The sequence below is a fragment of the Dunckerocampus dactyliophorus genome, chromosome 21 (genome assembly GCF_027744805.1).
Source record: "Dunckerocampus dactyliophorus isolate RoL2022-P2 chromosome 21, RoL_Ddac_1.1, whole genome shotgun sequence".
NCBI lineage: Eukaryota > Metazoa > Chordata > Actinopteri > Syngnathiformes > Syngnathidae > Dunckerocampus > Dunckerocampus dactyliophorus.
The window spans coordinates 7,796,675-7,818,425 of record NC_072839.1 but is presented as its reverse complement, the minus strand read 5'-3'; the positions used below and the strand labels follow the sequence as shown (position 1 = coordinate 7,818,425).

Genomic DNA, 21,751 nt, shown 5'->3' with positions numbered 1-21,751 from the left:
GGTAGAATGCCATCTCCAGGTCGGGGATGAGATCCTGCCCCAAGTGGAGGAGTTTAGGTACCTTGGGGTCTTATTCACGAGTGAGGGAAGGATGGAACGCGAGATTGATAAGCGAATTGGTGCGGCGTCTGCAGTGATGCAGACTCTACATCGGTCTGTTGTGGTGAAGAGAGAGCTAAGCCAAAAGGCAAAGCTCTCAATTTACTGGTCGATCTACGTTCCCACCCTCACCTATGGTCATGAGCTTTGGGTAATGACCGAAAGGACAAGATCGCGGGTACAAGCGGCCCAAATGAGTTTTCTCCGTAGGGTGGCTGGGCTCTCCCTTAGCGATAGGGTGAGAAGCACTCTCATCCGGCAGAGACTCGGAGTAGAACCGCTGCTCCTCCGCATTGAGAGGAGCCAGATGAGGTGGCTTGGGCATCTGGTCAGGATGCCTCCCAGACGCCTCCCTGGGGAGGTGTTCAGGGCAAGTCCGACCGGTAGAAGGCCCAGGACACGTTGGAGAGACTATGTTTCCCAACTGGCCTGGGAACGCCACGGGATCCGCCGGGAGGAGCTGGACGAAGTGGCCGGGGAGAGGAAAATCTGGGCCTCCCTGCTTAGGCTGTTGCCCCCGCGTCCCGATCTCGGATAAGCGGTAGAAGATGGATGGATGGAACAATCTTATCATCTGAAAAATAAAGTGAGTCTGATACTAACAAGAGGTGCCAGGCTGGTCCACCTTTTTATAAACTACTAAACCATCCAGAGAAATACCATATTGTTGATGAAAGAATTTCATGTTAAATCTGTACATTCTTGCTTTAATCACTGACCTCCGGTTGAGTTGCTCCATCTGTTGGCTGGATCCTGATCGGGGGATTCCGTGGTGACACTTGCCACTGTGGCTTGGCCTCTGCCACGTCGTGGTGCGATTGACATGGTCGACATAGAACACTCTGCCATGGCTGTCTATACGAGCTTCCCAATCTGTGGCAGCCGGAGGAGACAACATTATAGACTCGAGATTAAATAAACAGCCAATTAAAACCTGCTTATTTTAAGTTGAACAGTTGTGCCCTGCTATGAATTTTGGCATGGTTCGGTTTGTTTCAGGCATGTTTTAACAAGTTGCATTCAGGAAAATTACATGGTTAAGACTTGCTTAATTCAACATGTCAGAAAAGGGGTTGGACGAAGCAGAGCTCATTTAATCTGGAACTGTTTTCATTCTTCTATTACTGAATTCATTCACAACACATCTTTTCCATGCTGAGTAGCATCAGTAGTGAACAATGGTGACTGAAGCTTGATATAGTTATCATTGCATAATAATGCACCACATTTCACTGCAACGTTTTAAATAATAGTGAATTCGATTATCAGTTGCTAGAAATAATAATGCCATTACTTTTGATGCAGTAACTTCCAACACTGCACGTCCAACTGCATCACGACTTGGTGTGTTGTCCCTTTCATTTTCCTTGTAGTCGGATATACTTGGCAAAATGTGCTTTTGTAAAGTGTGCAAACATTGCATTTAAGTTACATGCAAAGTCACTCTTTGGGAACAGCGCCAGCTGAAAATGCATACAGAGCAATACAAATCTACATTCAACCATAACAAGTGAACCACAAGTTATAGATGCTAAATTCCAACTGTGCTTAGTGTAAATTGGCTAGCTGTAGTTGGCAAAAGGGCTTTTGTAAGGTTTGCAAACATTGCACTCAAGTCATTTGCAAAGTCACTTTCTGTGCACAGCGTGGGCTGAGAATGCATTTAAGGCAATAAAAAGTTACATTCAACCAAAACAACTCAACCAAAGGTGGCAGATGAAACATTTCAACTATACTTATTGTACATAGGTGTGTTCTACTTGGAAAATAAGCTTTAATAACGATTCGAACAACAAGAGCAATGACGTGCGGTGAGGTTCATGGCTGGTGAGGCACTGATTCCTTTGGAGTTTATGTTAATACAGGTTACTCATTAAGAGGATAACAAGAAAAAGAAGAGAATTCCTCACCTATACTGTATATACTCTAGGAGAGGGGAAAATAATACATTCTTAGATGCGTTGCGATGCAGACATTGGCGATTATTAATCGATTCATAAACGTCAATAATTGATGCTGACGGAGTGACGTGTTCACATCCAGAGCAAATTGTACGAGTCTCCCACGGTTTTGATTGGCTGTCAGATGTGAAGGGAATTTGGAGGAGGAAAAGCGGCTGGTGTTGATTGATCTTACTAGTATTGAAGATAAACTTACATAAATGTCTGTTTAAATTAATGTCATCTTTTTTGTGTTTCCCCTGGAGAGCCTTTGTGGGATGGAGCAACAAAACTTGCTTGTTCTGGAGTTGGAGTTTTTGGTTAGTTTGCGGTGCCTCATTTTTTATTTAGGGGAATTCGCTTTTTCATGGCGTGTAACCTCCCCAAGTGCTTTGACTTTATTTTTTTCTACTTTGGTTAGATTTACAATTTATTGGAAAAACAGTCTTTCCATGGCAAGTTTTCATTGCTTGCTGTAACATCTATGTTGGTTTTGGACCACTGGACAGATTTCATTCCGGATTCAAAGATCCCTTGCAGAGCAGGAGGAAGCTGTATATCTAAACTCCAATGGAAATACTTGTACATGAAGAGAGGAAGCAATGACAGCAAACACAGAAGGGATATACAGATGTAGGGATATAACATGCACACACACACACACACACACACACACACAGGTGCAAACCAAGCTGTTGGCATGTGACTCCAGAGTAAGATGTGTTTGTGCTTACTTGGAGGTAAGGCTTGGTCAGTGGCAGCAGGAAAATGGTTTAAGTCAAGGCTGGGAAGAAGTACTGGAGGAAGGCCAACGGGAGGTGAGAAGCCTGAGCCTACAGGAAACAGTATGGAATACATTACACCCTGAGGGCGCTGGACACAAGCGACTCAAGTTTGAACTGTCCCCAGTCTTATTGCCAGTCTCTTTTAATTAAAATACATTTTCTGGGTGAATCTGTGTTAACAAAAAGGGGAAAGTATGAGACAGTAAGAAGCATGCATGAAAATGAAATGTGAAAGAATGCAATCCAAATAGGAAGCATTAAATTTTTTTTAACATTGTACTAGCATACTACATGTACATGTACACACCTCTTAATTAATCAATCAAGGGTTGGGCCACGGTACCCCTAGTTCCTCCTTAGGCATCTTTAGTCATACTTAAGCATGAGAAAACATTTAGTCTATGCTTTCAACCTTGTAGAAACAGTTTTTCCAGTGTGACTGTGCCCCAATTCACAGAGCACGGTCCAGAAAGGTATGACGAGTATGGTGTGGAGTCACTTGAGAATAATAACAGGACGAGTACCTGTGTTTATAAAAACACACTCAAACCATTCATACATCCATTTTTATCTTCGCAGAAAGCTGACATCGGGCGAAAGGCGGACTGGACTGGATTGGTCGCCAGTCAATCACAGGATACTTACAGACAAACCGTCACTAAGTAGTGACTGACCCTACAAAGACTTTTTGACTTGCGGACCACAATGGCTTCTAACATTTGTCCAAGGTCCAGGCCAGAAACAGGTGAATGAAGCACCCAGATGTCCATAAATAAAAGTTTTTACAATCAGAATTTGAACTATGAAACATTGAACATCAAAGAGTATTTGAACTTTGGGCCAGTAGAGTAATCCCTTACAGTTAATTGGTGACAGTGATAAGTGAATTCCGCAAAGTAGGATATCTTATAAGTTTAATATTTTCGTTTTTTAACATTATTAGAGTCCTCTCTCATGAAATAACACCCCGAAATAACACCCTTTTACACTTGCATTAGCCAATATGGTCGACATAAAAGAAAAAAAAACAGAAAAAAAGCCATTTAAGACATAAATAAGACTCATGTTCGTGTGTTGAGGTAAATGTGTTTCGGTGTTAGGAGAGCAGACTCTGAGAGTTCAGAGTTGCATTTTAGCTTGGCCCGCGTTGTGGATTACTGTGCCTGTTGTGAGATAATTCAAACATGACATAAAAGCCCGTTCCGGCGACCAAGTCTGGTGCTTGTATGTCTCACCGAACATTACAGTAACATTACTGACACCTAGTGACCAGCGCAGAATACTACGTATCATCACAGCATCTTCTGAATGCCTTATATTTGTAATTTAGCCAATTTTATGATGGAAAATGCTTAATTTAGGCAAACATTACATAACATTTTCTTAAATATGCATTCTTTTTTTAATAACAATAGGCCGTTTAACAACAAGACAGCATGATACATTAATATATTTTTGAAAAACCGTGATAGTGACAGTGAAGCCGCAAAATTCGAAGTAGCAAGGGATAACTGAATTACTTTTTTGGAGAAGTCTAAAAAGCAGGGGGGTTTTTTTGTAAGCAAAGGCCTCCATAGTAAAGAAGCAAAATGGAGAAAGTGAAAATGTAACATTAAACTACATTAACAGTCTTTACTACTTAGACGATTTCCTCCCTCCTGAGTCAGCTGTGAAACACAAAAACAACAAATGGCAATAAACATCCATAAAATATCACTTTTCTGCAGAACTTTGTCATATAAAATTAGCTTGTGCTCCTTGTAAACAAACCCCCACTCTGCTTTGTATCAAAGCCTCGTCGTCTCAGAGTTGCCGATGCAGTCCCTTGGATTAGCGTAATGACATGTATATTACTGAAAAGCGAGGAACTTCTTTTCATTTTATTGAAATAGCCAAATGGTTCAGTGGTTCGCTGTTAAGGGGTTTCAAGCAGAACAATTAACAAGCTTAATGGGCCGTATGTACAAACACGCACTATAAGTGTACATCAAGCTTGGGGCAACAGATAAAGACCGATGTGCAAATGATTTTTCATGACTGGCTATTAGTGTCATGGTTTGTAATTATATTTTGTAGCGTTACCCCAAGATGCAGAGACAGCGTGGTAATGTGCAGGTGAAAGGTGGAAGCTCTCAAGGAGAATGTCTCCCAATCACAGGAGTGACAAAAATACAAAGTCTTCACAAAAAAAGCAAATGCATAGGATGGTATAAACTCTCCAAAAAAACCCCAACTTCCAACAACCACAACTCAACTGCAAGCTGAACTAAATACTGACTGGTTGCCTATCAGGACAAGGTGTTCTCATAGTGTCCACAGAAGAAGGGAAACTAAAGCCAGGAGTCCAACTAGTCATGTGGAACATGACAATTACAGGAGCAAATGCTGGCTATTCAGTGTGTGACAAGCATTAAACAACACAGATACAATGAGAATTTAAAGGGCAACACATCTGGAAGGTGTTTTTAAGTGGGAACAGGAGGGAGCCAAGATGTGTGTGTGTGTGTGTGTGTGTGTGTGTGTGTGTGTGTGTGTGTGTGTGTGTGACCATCCTAGTTTACAATATTCATCCTGTAAAACAGTGGTCCACAACCTTTTTGGACCCACGGCCCAGCTCGTGTTCCCACAAATCTCCGCGGACCGAGGGGGGGGGGGTCGTATAGCGTTGTAATTTATCTCATTCAGTATGTATTGTGTAAAACTAAGACAGGAACAACAGCAAATTAAAAGCACAAAATGAATACAGACCCACCATCCACCACTATAAGCTTGGAGTTTGTGTTTCAGAGAGAAGATTATAGCGCCGCTGCTTGATGTGTGTGCTAACAGGCAGTGTGCTAGCATGAATTAACTTGAAACTGTACACACAACAAATATACACATTAGCACTCAATAACGTCATCAAGCTTTACCTTTCGGCATTCCCACACAGTATCAGCATTTGGGAGCAAATATGAAGTGAAAACCCCCCCGATAAAAATACAGTATAGTTGACAATCTTTGCAGAGTGGGAGAAGGCGAGCGCACGCACAATGGTGCGTTCAAGGACTGTCAAACAAAGTGGGACACTCGCACCAAACAACATAAACATGCAAAACTTGAAACTATATTATTTTTTGAATAAAATAATGGCCCATATTTCCAAAATTGATATGCATTTACTTAAAATTGTATTTAGTTATTTACAAAAGTATTTTTTGTGTGTGTGCATTTTTTTTATCATTATGCCTGAAAGAAAGGTTTCCTCGGCCCAGTCCGGCCCTGCCCACGAACCGAACGTACCGATTACTAACCCTAACCCGGTGGTCGGGGACCCCTGCTGTAAGATGTTGCAAAAACACTAAAAACAAGGCCAATTTGTGTTTCGTGCTGTGTACTGTAGATCGATAGCATTTGTTGGAAAACTCATTTTGCTTAAATCTTCACTTCCTTTTCAGTGTTTTGGTGATGATTACTGATCATGTACTTTAGAGCAGTGGTCTCCAAAGCGTGATACTGGGCTCTCAGCATATTCTAAAAATAAAACAAATTCATTATTAATGAGATATGTCATTAGAAATGACACAAATTTCATTTGTCACTTTTAACACAAAGCGAAGATGTCAATGTTTTGTGTAAATAGCTTAGCATATATTGACCTGCACTGGATTGGTATTAGCATCTTTAACTCTCAGGAGTCAATGACCTTGTATCCTAGCGGCATAATCGATGACACACAAACATTCGGGAGCAGACTTCAAATGGCATGTGGAAAAGGTGGAAATCGTTAAGTAAAACCAGATTTCTCATTAAGAATGTTTATTATGACTTTGTCATTGTGTCGTGACATTTATTGGTCATTTGTCATTCGGTGCAGGAAGGCACCCGCTTTGAAAACTAACGTAAACAAGCAATGAAACATGACAGCACCTTCCTATTGGTGGAACACAGCTTGTCATCGATCAATCCAAGCATGAACAGCCGTTTGGTTGCAGAGGGACAGAGGATAAGCCATACATTTTATGTTTGCATTTCAAGCTATAAGAAGAGTTAATTACACGGTTCACATTTTACAGTGAAAAGAATGTAAAATTCCCTACTGGGATTTAGGATAATTTTAGTCCCATTGTGTTAATACACCTGCGATTGACTGGCGACCAGTCCAGGATGTACCACGCCTCTCACCCGAAGTCAGCCGGGATAGGCTCAAGCCTACTCAAGCGACCTTGGTGAGGATAAGCGGCATAGAAGATGGATGGCTGTCAATACACTTTGTCAAAATGAAAAAATAAATGTACAGTCACAAGTGAGGTTATGCTGGGGAAAAAAACATTTTTTATGGTTGCATGTAAAGGTAAACAAAAGTATGTAAAACTGCTAAATCCTACCCCGGGGCCCGTTGCACACAGCTAGGATAAGGGATTAAGCTGCATATCTAGGTTATCCTGGCTCAACTCATCCGTGATCCGGTTGCACAAAAGTGGGATAATGGAAAGTGCTATGACATTAATTACCATGGAGATTTATTCTGTGACGCTAGCCTGCTCCAGACCAGGCTAAGGTCCAGGACCTATTAATCTCATCCCTTATCTGTCAGCAGCCACTATAAACGCAAACTAATAAGTTACACTGCCCATTTCACATTTTTATCAACATTAAACTACACCCACTGTCATTATTTCAACATTATTTAACCGTGATCACTAATACTAGGACTATTGTAGATAAATTATTTTAGATGATGTTGCAATTGTTAATTACAATCTCTAACATACTATATATAAAATACACATACCAAAAGCAAAAAACTTAACATTAATTTTGATTGTATTTTTGATGTTTTCGGCGGAGCAGTGAGTGTGTATTTGTGTACTACTTAAACACAAGGTATTGCAGACCCGCGCTGTCTCTCTTTGTTTTATGACTGTCACAGTGTTGCCTTTCTATTATATTTGCTCTTTTACACCTCGTAAACCTCCATGAGGATTCCCGCTTCTGATGGGGGAAAGTACACCACTGTCGTTGTCGTGGTGAATCGGTGACTCTGTGATCGATAGCGGCGTCTATTTAAGGAAGCTGCGTACGCGCACTGTCCCGGGATTGGTTTCATCTGGCTTGATTAATCCTTGTCTGCTCATCCTGGTTTGGGCTTTGTGCAACCAATTAAGCCTTCGATATTCTTGTTTTGGATTGGTTGAACTCGGCTCATTTATCCTGGATGTCTGAATCTCACGTTCGTGCAACGGTCCCCTGGACTCTTAAGGTTAATAATGCACAGACTCTATCAAAAGAAACGTTTCATGATTTTGTTTCAGTTTTGTTGATAACCTGGCTTCCTCTCACATCTGAAAAACATGCACTTTAGGTAACTGGAGACGGGGTATCGCCAGGAATTCTGGGCCCCATGAAAAAATATTATATAGAGCCCACCGGGTCACTGTAACGCAACTATATTAAGATATCGTGGAATATGCATTGCCGTCTATTTTGAAGCCACACATACTGGAGCTACAAGATATGACAACCTTCACTTGTCTCGCTCTCCTTTCCCTCCGTAGCACCAACGTACAGATTTAATTGGCTGGACAACAGTAAAACGACATGTCGACTAAAAAAAGTGGACATCTACTAATTTTCATGGTCGATTACGGCGACTATGTTGACTAATCGCAGCAGCAGCTGTTAATATATTTTTAGCACCATGCAAGATCATATTTAATGGTATTTCCAGAAAATGTTAGAAATTTGAATGCCTTAAATACAAATTATTGGATTTCAGACTTTACCCTGTAGTAAAAACAAAAACAAAAACATTGATTTTAGATTTTGCTTACATTTTCAAAAATAATTACACTAAAAGAAAAACATGATTTGTGTTTTTTATAATGTTGTTAATGTAACGAAAAATACAACAAAAAACAGCAAAGACCCTGGCCTTCAGTCTGTCCCTACTGACACAATCAAGACTGTCAGGATCCCCATATTTTCCTGTTTTTAGCCACAAATGGAGCACCAGGGATAGTACCAGAAGAATGGAATCGGTTAGCTTCAAGAACAACGGTGACCCATTAAAATGCAAGAACTACTGGGGAACATTGCTCATGAGCCATACAGGAAAACACTGCAAAAACATACAGTGGTGTGAAAAAGTGTTGACTTTGACTTGACTGGCACTTCTTCACTTGAGACTTGCAAAACACATCTCATTAATCTCAAAGGATCACAACATTTAAAAAATATACAACCTAACGAATAAAACAATAAATAAAAAAGCAGAAAGTACAGTGGTGTGAAAAGGTTTTGCCCCCTTCCTGATTTCTTAGTTTTGCATCTTTGTCACACTTAAATGTTTCAGATCGTCAAACAAATTTTAATATTAGTCAATGACAACACAACTAAACACAAAATGCAGTATTTAAATTAAACTTTTTATTATTAAGGTATAAAAAAAATCCAAACCTACATGGCCCTGTGTGAAAAAGTGATTACCAAAAAAAAACATTAAGGCTCGCCTCAATTTTGCCATAAAACATCTTGATGATGTAAAATACTCTGTGGTCTGACAAGACAGTAGTTGAACTTTTTGGAAAGTGTGTGTCCCATTACATCTGGTGTAAAAGTAAGGCCGCATTTCAGGATAAGAACAGAAAAATATCATACCAACAGTAAAATATGGTGGTGGTAGTGTGATGGTCTGGGCCCATTTTGCTGCTTCAGGACCTGGAAGACTTGCTGTGATAATGGACCCATGAATTCTGCCGTCTACCAAAAAATCCTGAAAGAGAAGGTCCGGCCATCTGTTCCTGACCTCAAGCTGAAACCAACTTGGGTTCTGCAGCAGGACAATGATCCAAAACACACCAGCAGGTCCACCTCTGAATGGCTGAAGAAAATCAAAATGAAGACTTTGGAGTGACCTAGTCAAAGTCCTGACCTCAATCCTACTGAGATGCTGTGGCATGACCTTAAAAAGGGGCTTCATGCTGGAAAACCCTCCAATGTGGCTGAATGACAACAACTCTTACTAGATGAGTGGGCCTAAATTCCTCCACAGCGCTGTAAGAGGCTCCCTGATACTCCCTTAATAATAAAACGTTTGAAACTGCATTTTGTGTTCTGTTGTGTTGTCCTTGACTAATATTTAAATTTGTTTGATGATCTGAAACATTTAAGTGTGACAAACATGCAAAAAAAAAAAGAAATTAGGAATGGGGCAAACACTTGTTCAGACCACTGTACTGGAAAAGAGACTGAGTGCCCACCACTGTATCAGTGGTGAGCCACCCCAAATAAATGAACGTATGGGAAGCACTGAACGTTACAGACCACACAAGTGGGAACTTTGGGGTCGCCATGGCGATGACATAATAAGATACTCGCAAGTTTTAGAAGATGTTGACACAGTCTGGCATGGTACTTGTGTTATCGGACAAAACACAAACACCGACATCCATGAGTACAGAGGAGCACACACTTAGGCTTTGCAAATTGGTCATATTATTACCTCTATCAGTTGTATCTGTTCTTCACAAATGAAGTTAGTTCATTTCTATATCTTTAATAATACGCTAATAAGCATGCTAATTCTCATTCTAACATGGCCCACCCTCTCGATGAGACAACCCGTATGACGGGTCATGGTGTGTATCTTACCCGTACTGTTAGCTTCCTGGGATTCAGCTCCGACAGATTCTCCATTCTCCTCTCTCCTGCCCTCTTGCCATGTTCCACTCCTTCTTTCTCCTCCCACTTCCTGGCCTTCAGGACAGTGGTTTGCATCTGGTCCTGACTCAAAGGTGCTCTCATCTTCCTCCTCATCTTGTGAGGAAAAGACGGTACTGCCAGAAAGCCGGTTGCTGTCCACAGAGGAGAGGCGCGTGTGGCTGCAGAAGCGGCCCCGGCCCTCATAGCCTGAATTGCTGTAACAGGATGTACTGTAACAGGATGTGCTGTAGCAGGAGGTGCTGTAGCAGGAGGCATCACAGAACTCGCACTCGTTTTCACCCCGTGCTGGATGGCTGCTCCTTCTATTTACTTTTACGACTCCATTATTGGAATCCCCCTCTTCGCTTTCCAGGTAGGAGAGAGAGATTCTTCTAACTGCTGAATGCACTCCACCTCCTCCATCACCTTCCAGGAGCTGGTTTAGTTCAGACAGACGTTCAATGGAGAGGCTACGTGGGAGGGAACGACAGCAGCATGGGCCAGGACACTCTGGGACCTAAAAATGTACACACATTTTAGGAGACGATGCAGTATCTTGTTATACAATAGGCCAGCCTTTTCCTTAACAGGTAACAATTTTTATTTGAGTTTTGTTCAGGTGCCCCTTCGGTCTATAGGCATACAGTGTAATACTGTATGTACATACATTATACAAACATTTTCAGTTATTATTATATGTTTTGTTAAGTGCTATAATTGTTGAATCATGTATTAGTTATTTTTAATGCATGAATTCATCAATTTAAAATGTGTGTATAATGTATATATTATATGCCTAATTAAATTTCATAGATTTTATTATTATATGTTTTAATTTATGACACGTTTTAATTGTTGAATTATTTAATGTATTATTTTTAATATATTCATCAATACAAATATATTTAAAATATTAATTAAAATGAAGAACAAATGTATAATGACACCATTTATTTACATAATATTATATCCAGCCAGTCATTCATCCATCCATTTTCTTCATCTTATTATGGTCCTGGTCGCGGGGGCAGCAGTCCAGACTTCCCGGTCTCCAGCCACCTCTTCCAGTTTCACCAGGACACACCAAAGTGTTCCCAGGCCAGCTGTGAGACATAATCCCTCCAGCGTGTCCTAGGTCTACCCCGGGGCCTCCTCCCGGCTGGGCATATCCGGAACAACTCACCAGTAGATGCATGAATCACCTTAACTGGCTCCTGTTGATGTGAAGAAGGAGCGGGTCTACTCTGAGCTTCTCCCAGATGACTGAGCTCCTCACCCTATCTGTGTTGAGTCCAGCCACCCTACGGAAAAAACTCGTTTCCCCGCTTGTATCTAGCTTTTTTAGTTACTACCCAAAGCTCATGACCACAGGTGAGGGTGGGAGCATAGATCAACCAGTAAATCGAGAGCTTTGCCTTCCTGCTCAACTCTCTCTTCATAGCAACGTTCTGGTGTAGCGACCACATTACTGCAGATGCTGTGCCGATTTGCTCTCATGCTCCCCGCTTCGCTCACTCTTGAATAAGATCACGAGATACTTGAACTCCTCCACCTTGGGAGTGAGGTCTTTTCCAGCTGAGAACCATAGCCTCACATTTGGAGGTCCGAGTCTCATCCTAGAAGCTTCACATTCGGCTGCCAACCGCTTCAGTAAACACTACAAGTAAAGCATCTGCCAACAAGAAGGTTTTTTATTTACAGTCTTACCTGAATGGGAGATTGGGTGATCTCATCCTCATCCTCCTGGCCTTCCTCTTTCCTGTCTTTGGAGCTTTTAAGTGTTGGTGATGTCGAGGTGTTGTCCGGAGTTGTGCTCGTGTTCTCCCCTTCCTCCACATCCTCCTCCTCCTGGCTTGGTGCCCGATGTTGTGCGGATGGAAGGCTGTGAAGAAGGTGGTGAATGCGGATGTAGTGGGATCTGGGAGTTTCCGGCTCACCGCACGCTGAGGCGATCACATTTTCCAGCTCGGACACTGGCAAGGAGCAAGGGCGGGTTTTGCGGCGTGGGACACAATGTGAGTTGCAGGTTGAGAAGAGGCAGGAACAGGGGCCGTTGCTACTTTCACCACTCTCTCTCGTTCTTTGTGATACTTCGGTTCTTCCTGCTACTACCTCCTGGGAAGTGTCGTTGTCCTCTGCAGTTACAGCTGAAATATTGTCAGTTGGCACCTTTGATTTGTCATGTTCTGCTGTTATTCCTTCCTCAGCTTGTGGGATATTTTCATCTCTCTGGACCTCTTCTTCGTCCTCCCCCTGCCTCTCTTCTGATTCTCCCTCTTGTACCTCCACGACAGTGTTCTCTTCTTGCAAGTCAGCTGATTGTCTATCCTCACTCTGAAACTCAGTAGAAGCAGGCTCATCCTCTCTCACTGTGCTCTCCTCCTCCACAGCATCTTGTTCTACCTCTAGCGCCACCTCAAGTTCTACTGTCCCAGTGTGTTGGGTTTCCTCAGCTGTGGAGGCTGATGGCATTGGGGTCTCAGGGTCAGCTGGGGCATCCAAAGGGAGGTCAGGCATATCATGTCCCACACTTAAAGTATCAGCCTCAGGTGTATTAGCGACGTTGTTGGAATCAGCGTTGATTCCCCTTTCAGGGCAAGCGGATTCTATGACCAGTGAGACCTCTTCATCATCTAAGAACACAAAACATAGCTCAATAGAAGACCATAGGAAAACACTCATAATCATTCATGGTTAAGACGTAAAAGAATGGAAGAAAAATGAATTGAGCTATTTTTTTTCCATAAACCTTTGCAAATCTATGAGTTATAGCTCAGTTTTCAATGGCATCTCCTAAAAATTATGAATTAAACATGTCCTGAATCACAACATTAAAAAGGAGGGTTTGGGCCACACAGAAAAGAGAGAATGTCATGAAAAAAAGGTCAAATCTGGTGTCAATAACGGATCGGGACACGTTGCAAGTTCCGAGTTCCAGAATTTTGATGAAGGTGTGAAAATTCATATTTATGTATATGTATGCATTTTAAATTGTTTTTCTGCACGTAAAACTAGAAAAGGTGTTTTGTGTTAATATTTTTGGGTGTCTGGAATGAATCAATTGGATTTATTTTATTTCTTAGGGGAAAAATGTATTTGGTTAGAGCACGTTTTGGTTTGAGTCGGACCTTCTGCAAAGGATTAATCACGCTAACCAAGGTTCTACTGTATATCGCACTTACACCAACAATCTTGACCTGCATTGGATTTGCTTTAGAGTGTTTAATAAACGTGCTCACGCAAGCCATCAAGGCTGCAGTCCCGCAGACTTCTGTTTATGGCACCATTCCTCATAAAACATTACAATTAGGGGTATAACGGTAAGCCATAATCGCGGTTTGGTATGTACCTCAGTTTTAAGGTCAAGGTTCGGATCATATTGGATGCAGTAAGGGGACAAAATGCAAAATATAAAACTGCTTCGCATTGTCTTTGTGAAATATTGAATTGGGTGTTGAACCTGCGCTATCTACACAAAAGGCAGCAGTATATACCATCACAGCACCAGCGCATAAAACAATTCTCAAATAAAAAAAATAATGTAGTTTATAAGGTGTATTTTTAGGAAACTGCAAACCCCTTGGCTACTTAGCTCTTTGTCAAGTCTGGGCGTGTGATGTGGCTTCAACTCTGTGAACCATAACTTGCGGTGACTATTTAGCTTGTTAGCCTCCTTCGTAGCAAGCGAACCATGGTAATTAAAGAGAGAAGGGGAGTGTTACTGCAGCTGGAACTCATCAGTGCATTCCAAATAATTTTTCATTTTGCAAATGTTGATCTGAAATCCGAGGAGAAGGCATTCGCGGAGGTGGTCGGAGGCTCTGAATGAGTCGTACACACACAGGAAATAATGTACTACAGGCCGCAGCCTTAACGGGTCGCGTCACCACTGCTCGAGAATTTTTTGGGTGGTGCACTTCACGTCAGAGGCTGAACTCGAATCTGAAACCAGTGAAATGGAACAAAATGTGTACCTGGAGATGTTCACGGGTTAAAATGCGTACGAAAAATGCATGCAATCTTGTAGATGCAGAGAAAAACATTTTAAATATCTTTTTTGAGCAAAATGACCCAGGATTTAAGAGGTTAAAAGGGACTTTTTTTTCCTTCGAAACATTCACTTGGTTCTTGCTGAAGTGGGGTACAGATGACTTTCTTTAATGAGCTTGGCCATAAACCTGCACGATAAAAAAGTGCCTTGAGGGACCCTGTGTTGTGTTTGAGTGTGTGTGTGTTTCAACAGACACAAGACAACAGACCACATCCAAGTCGTATTTCTCCATATTATCTTTTAACTTCACACAGATGCAGTTAACACTAATTGGGATCATGGCACAAAAATAGCAGTGCGTTCCCAAGTCATCGCTGCGTAGAGGTAGCGTTGTTATCAACATCATTAGCCTCCTGGGAAGTATTAATCACTCTTCTCCAGGATTCCTTCACCTTTGTAATTAATATTTTATATTTATTCTCAAAGGTCATCATGAATTATTACCATCACAGGAAGAAACTGGATTCCTATTATACCATAGAGTCCTTCTCTGGGCGGTATATCACAGTCTTAAGCTTACTCTACGTTTTGGTATGTACAAATCATTTTTGACTTTATTTGAAAAGTAATTTATCAAAAATGACGCATGCAATTAAAAGATAAGACTTCCTCGGGCTCTCTGGTAGAGAACTGCAAGTCATGAGCTCAGCCTGCAGCCCAGATCTCGTGAAAAATGTCAACAGCACACACCACCACAAAGCTAAATCCAAATTCTTTTACACAGTTGAAGGTTTTTCAAAAAAGTAACAATTACTTTCTCTGGTAATTATTACATTTATGAAGAAGTACAGCAAATCTGCAACGTTTTTTAAAGTAATTTGCCCAACACTGGTCCTCACTAGAACATGGCTGTTTATGGGCAAACTGTATGTCTGGCTCCATTACAGTGCTTGTAGGATACGAGGAGTAACACAGATCTGAGTGTACAAAAATAGATCTGACACCAAAACAGTTGGCTGGTATAAACACTTGGCAGTAAGAATTTAGCTCTTTGCCATAAAGAGTGTGAACATTCATGCAAAAATGGTTGTTTGTACTTCATTCAGAGAGCTTCATGAAAAGTCCTTGATTGGACCATGAACAATATTTCTTGTACTGATCCTACATGGCCCTGTGTGAAAAAGTGATTGCCCCCTAAACTTAATAACTGGTTGGGCTACCCTAAGAAGCACTGCAATCAAGCGTTTGCGATAACTGACAATGAGTCTCTTACAGCGCTGTGGAAGAATTTTGGACCACTCATCTTTGCAGAATTGTTGTAATTCAGCTACATTGGAGGCTTTTCCAGCATGAACCTCCTTTTTAAGGTCATGCCACAGCATCTCAATAGGATTCAGGTCAGGACTTTGACTAGGCCACTCCAAATCCAGAGCTGGTGTGTTTTGGATCATTGTCCTGCTGCATAACCCAAGTTCGTTTCAGCTTGACGTCACAAACGATATTCTCCTTCAGGATTTCTTGGTAGACAGCAGAATTCCATTTATCACAGCAAGTCTTCCAGGTCCTGAAGCAGCCAAACAGCCCCAGACCATCACACTACCACCACCAAATTTTACTGTTGGTATGATGATCGTTTTCTGAAATGCAACATTACTTGCGACACACACCTTCCAAAAAGTTTAACTTTTGCCTCATCAGACCACAGTGTACTTTCCCAAAGGTCTTGAGTATCATCAAGATGTTTTCTGGCAAAATTGAGATGAGCCTTAATGTTCTTTCTGTTCAGCAGTGGTTTCCATCTTGGAACTCTGCCATGCAGGCCATTTTTGCCCAGTGTCTTTCTTATGGTGGAGTCATGAAGACTGATCTTAATTGAGGCAAGTGAGGCCTGAAGTTCTTTGGATGTTGTTGTGGGGTCTTTTGTGACCTCTTGGATGAGTCGTTCTTGCGCTCTTGGGGTCATTTTGGTTGGCCGGCCACTCCTGGGAAGGTTCACCACCATTCCATGTTTTTGCCATTTGTGGATAATGGCTCTCACTGTGGTTTTGCTGAAGTCCCAAAGCTTTAGAAATGATGGGGGTGTGTAGGTTTGCATTTTTTTTCACCTTAATAATAAAACGTTTTATTTAAAAACTGCTTTTTGTGTTTAGTTGAGTTGTCATTAAAACAGCCCAATTCCAAAAAAAATTAATCGTGAAGGGGGCAAAAACTTTTTCACACCACTGTATGCTTAAAGGAAAATGATGGCGGAGATATCACAGACCAAGTGGAACACATAGAAGACATTCTTGACATTTTTTCTAAAATACTACTAATTATTGTCCAAGATGTGTGACGTTACAAACAGTATAGTTAGATTTGGGCCTTCATGGTAAATGTATTTGACAATAACTCAACTTTACAGTTTTTGGTGCTTAGTACTCCAAATGTAGAGTGAACTGAATGAAAGACCATATATTATTTCAAAATAATCCAAAACAGTAAAATTTTCCATCCACTATGGATCATTAATCAAGTTTAGGACTGCGTAGACCATCTTGACAGTACCTGGGTGAATTGAGGAGGTGAGCTCAAAGCGGAATTGTAGGTGACCACACACATGATCTGTTGGAAGCCTGCGACCCAGCGAGTAACTTATTATCCGGTCCCTGTCAACCAAAAATAAGAAAAAAAGCGTGCAAAAATAAGAACATTTGTTTCCTACGTAAGAGTTACACTGATGACAACCAACTCTGCCATGTGTTCATGGCGAAACATCTGCAACTGTACCCACTGAAATGTTTTGGCTTCTGTGTCCTTCTTCCCCACTCCGTTTGAAACAATTTCTTTATGTTTAGAATAAGTCAGCTGGAGAGGCTAACTAGTTAGCTCGCTAGCTTGCTATGCTAGCGGCAGCCGTGTGTTATGTCCCTGATGTCCATATTATTTAAGAAGAAAGTTGAAATATTTAGAAAATGTAATAAGAATATACTTTTTCACCTATATGAAGGCTGAGATGCAGTTTTTTAAATATATAACTTCTTGCATCCTTTCATTTTCTACTATGTGGTCCTCACTGGAAAAAGCTTGTACATTTCCTGTACAGTGAATAGGTTTGAATTGTGTTCAACTTTGGTGGTTCCAATGTAAGTGCAGTAAAGTAACTGATAAACTATGACAAACCTAATCCCATAACACAACACCAAGCAACACATTTTTTGCTTTTGTTGTTGTTGTTGTTGAGTATTACCCGATGGCATGTTTTTCCAGCAGCCTCTGGACAGGAACAGACAGCTTCCCCAGGAAGCGTTTGATGATGGGCCGACTCTTGGCAAACTTGTCCTTCACCTCAATCTCAAGCACGTCAGTGGGTAGCGACAAAAAGTTAAACCTCTGGGGAAACAGAGAAAAGTGCATTATAATGATTACATCTCTCAGTAACATTGGATTTGAGGGAAATTTGACATTATTGTGCTCATTATGTCGACCATGATATTAGTTTAGGTCATCTGATGTGGCTGGCTCTAAGTGAGTTTTGATGTGGTCTGTGATGCTGGATGGATTCACATTATGGGCAAACAAGATTGAAGGAACACCGGAAAGAACTGCACGACAGAATACACTGAATGGACATTAAATCTCATGTTCTGTGTCTGTCGCTCTGCTACCGCCTGTCTGCCGTATGTGTCAGTGCACACTTTGCTACTGACTGAGCTGATTGCACGCACCTGTGGCCAATTACCGGGACATTTATCAACTGATTCCAAACAGCAGACCCATGCCAGTTATTCCTTCTTCCTCTCCAGTGTACCTTCTGCCATTCCCGGTACTCCGGTGGCTCATAACTGGTCCCTTACCTTGTTGTTGATCTTGCTGATCTTCTAGCTATTTGCTATTGTTCCCGCTGCTACCTATTTTCATAGCAGCTCTCTTGTTTTTCCCTGCCTTTATTTTTCCATGGCAGTGTTTTTCTTTCATTTGTCTACATGGCCTTATGCCCTGAGTCTTTTCGTTCTATTTGTATTTTTGTCTTTTTTGGCGTTTGCCCTGAGATCCTTAGTTTCCATTTTCACACTCACCTGTTTGGCTGGAGCCCTTTTTGTTAATAAACTCTTTTATTGTATTGTACGCTGTGTGTTCACTCTCTGCAACTTGGAATCCAGAACTCGGCTTAGCCGCCTCGCGACATTTAAAAATACATTTATTTACATTTTATAGCTAACAATATGCGGAACTGGCAGCCGTTGGGCTGAATATAGTACTTGCCTTTAATTAGTCCAGCCCTGGAATGAATGAATGAATGAATGAATGAAGGAATTACTACTGTCCACCAGCATAGGAAGCTCATAACTACTGATGCTATGTGAAGCCTGGATTATGCACCTGTGTCGAGGCACCAGTATATACTAAACCGGCTCCCTCTTCCCACTCCAAACCCTCCTGCGTGGCTCTGTGTCTACGTGCACCTCCATAAAAATAAAATCTCATGTCGTGGTGACGCAGACTGTAAAGGTAGTTATCGATATGGTTTTAATACATACAGTAATTCCTGTGTGCATACAGCTCATTCAGAGGCCGTACAGCCCACATTTGCCTTCTACTTCCATTTCACATCATTTACAAGCTGGATGTGCACCTCCCAAAAAGTCTAACCTTGAGTAAACCGTGATACGGATCACAGAGCTGTGATTGGCATAGTGGATACACTGTAGCATAATAAAGCCTTTAGTAAAACACTTTTAAAACCTTGATGACAGGTATCCACAATAGTGTTGTGCAGTTCAATATGTAGTAATAGTTGTTCTTGTCAGTGAATTCATTCATGACCAGTATTATGCTGTTATTTTGTAAAAGAAAACTGTGTATAAAATGGAGTCCTAACCATCAGTAAATCATTTCACAGCAAATGTTGTTGTATATGATGGGTCGCCCGCCCCGTGGTGAAGGGCAGTGGCATTTGATAGATCCCCTTCATCACAGACGTTGCCCGTGTCTGTTTTAAATGATATGCCTTGCGGAAAAAATGGAGTAACCCAGTGGAGGAAGTGACGACTCGGAGATGCAGCTTTTTGCACAACGACACAGGAGGAGGATGAAAAGGAGTGAATAATTTACAAGTATGAACTGGGAGGGAGGAGACAGCTGCATGAAAAAGGATCGAGGCTTGCAGGGAGAGGATGAATGTGTTGTTGCATTAAAAGTGTTCATCTGTGTAGGACCAGCTGTCATATATAGCTTCAGTGGGGGAGGACCGGATGCTGGGGCTGCAGAGAGAAGGATCAGACGAGGAGACATACAGAAAGGGGATATTTACCTAAAAACAAACATTTCAAATAGCACTTTCAATTTCTGAAAGGACTGATGAGAAGAAATGAAATATATGATCAAAATGTTGAAAAAGAACACAAATATAACAATACTATAATACTTTTTGAAGTTTGCTGCACAAAAGGCATTTCTTAGGGCTGTCAAATATAACACGTTGATGATGGCAATTCTGACCTGAACACAACAGCAGTATAATTCCAACACCATATACTGTATGTATCTCCAACTCACACACGTCTCTTGTCCCTTCATCCTGGGGGAACGACACTTCCTCATTCGCATTGCTAGAAAGCGAGATGCACTCAGGGACCCTCCAAACATCAGAAAAACAGCTTTATAATAAGCGTGCGTGTGTGTTTGTGTGTGTGTGTGTGTGTGTGTGTGTGTGTGTGTGTGTGTGTGTGTGTGTGCGTGTGCGTGTGTGTGTGTGTAAATAAACAAGGAGATAAAGTAAAAAAATTGCATATTTCAGACATAGTTGCTAATGGTGATTAATCATGATTAATTAATACATTTTTGTTTAAATTAATCTGATTACATTTTTTACTTTTTTCATTAGTTGGAATTCTATTTTTGTCTTAAAATTAAGCAAACCAAAATCTTTTCATTTTATTCAACGACTATCAAAGACTCTCACCTACTGCTTGAACAAATAAAATAGGAGTGAGCCATCCAAATATTGACACTATTAATACCACAGGTAGTATCATTACCAGTACCTCGCATAACATAAATTTTCTTCTGCTTATTTGGGGCCCGGTCGCAGGGGAAACCTCAGTAGGAAAGTCCAGACTTTCCAGTCAGCGGACACCTCTTCCAGTTCCACCGAGGAGACACCGGGGCGTTCCTTGGCCAACTGTGAGAGACAATCCTTCCGTTATGTCCAAGGTCTATCCTGAAGCCTCCTCCTGGTGTGGCATGCCCAGAACATCTTACCAGGGAGGCATCCAGCAGGCATCTGGATTAAAAGCCACCTCAACTGGTTCCTCTCAATGTGGAGGAGCAGCCGCTCTACTCTGAGCTCCTTCCAGATGGCCGAGTTCCTCACCCTATGTCGTACAGTGACTCCTGCTACCCTACAAAGGAAACCCCTTCCGGCCGCTTGTATCCTCAAACTTGCTCTTTTGGTCACTACCAAAAGCTTGTGACCATAAGTGAGGGTAGGAAAGTATATCAACCGGTAAATCGAGAGCTTTGCCTTCTGGCTAAGCTCTCTCTTCATCACAATGGTTCGGTACAACGACCACATTACTGCAGACACTGCGCCGAGTCGCATATCAATATCATTCTCCAGCCTTCATTCACTCATTAACAAGCTGCGGAGATACTTGAACTCCTCCACCTGGGACCAGGTGGCCCTCACTCCAGAAGGGTGCAATCCATCCCTTTCTGGATGAGAACAATGGCCTCAGATTTGCAGATGCAGAGGAACCGCCACAGTAAACGCTGAAGGTCACAGCCTGATAAGGACAACATCCGCAAATAGCAGAGAGGAGATCCTAAAGTCCCCAAACTGGACGTCCTCAATGCCTTGTCTGAACCTAGAATTTCTGTCCATAAAAATTAGGAACAGAACTAGTGGCAAAGGGCAGCCTTTGGCAGAGGCCAATGTTCACCGTGAACAGGCTCAACTGACTGCTGGCAATGCTAACCAGGCTCCTGCTCCGGTTGTACAAGAAACAAATGACATGTACAGTAGTACAGTTGTCTCTTGACATGACATGACAAATTTCACAGCTTCACTCTATTCAAACATATATTAATTTATAAATAATACTGTTTTGTGGTTGAATATGTCCTATTAATAAAAAATGCATATTTAAACAAATACTAAGCAGATTAAGTATTGTCAATCATAAAAATGGATAAATTATCTAAAATACATATACAAGTAATTAAGAAGACGCATTCAAATTGTGAATATAGCATTCCAAATTGGTCACTAG

At 41.5% G+C, this 21,751-nt stretch overlaps 1 protein-coding gene across 3 annotated transcripts in view; it reads right to left on the bottom strand.

Moving 5' to 3' along the window:
• LOC129174216 (E3 ubiquitin-protein ligase HECW1-like) overlaps nucleotides 1-21,751 on the bottom strand; it is an 84,915-nt gene that overhangs the window by 22,827 nt on the left and 40,337 nt on the right. For 2 of the 3 annotated variants that reach the window (XM_054765955.1, XM_054765957.1), the window contains 6 exons: nucleotides 17,728-17,870; nucleotides 17,046-17,146; nucleotides 12,215-13,140; nucleotides 10,457-11,024; nucleotides 2,774-2,872; nucleotides 819-972 (listed from right to left, as the gene is read on the bottom strand). In XM_054765955.1, the coding sequence (XP_054621930.1) occupies nucleotides 819-972; nucleotides 2,774-2,872; nucleotides 10,457-11,024; nucleotides 12,215-13,140; nucleotides 17,046-17,146; nucleotides 17,728-17,870 (1,991 nt within the window). The remainder of the gene's footprint in view (nucleotides 1-818; nucleotides 973-2,773; nucleotides 2,873-10,456; nucleotides 11,025-12,214; nucleotides 13,141-17,045; nucleotides 17,147-17,727; nucleotides 17,871-21,751) is intronic. The other variant, XM_054765958.1, reaches the window with a different exon arrangement.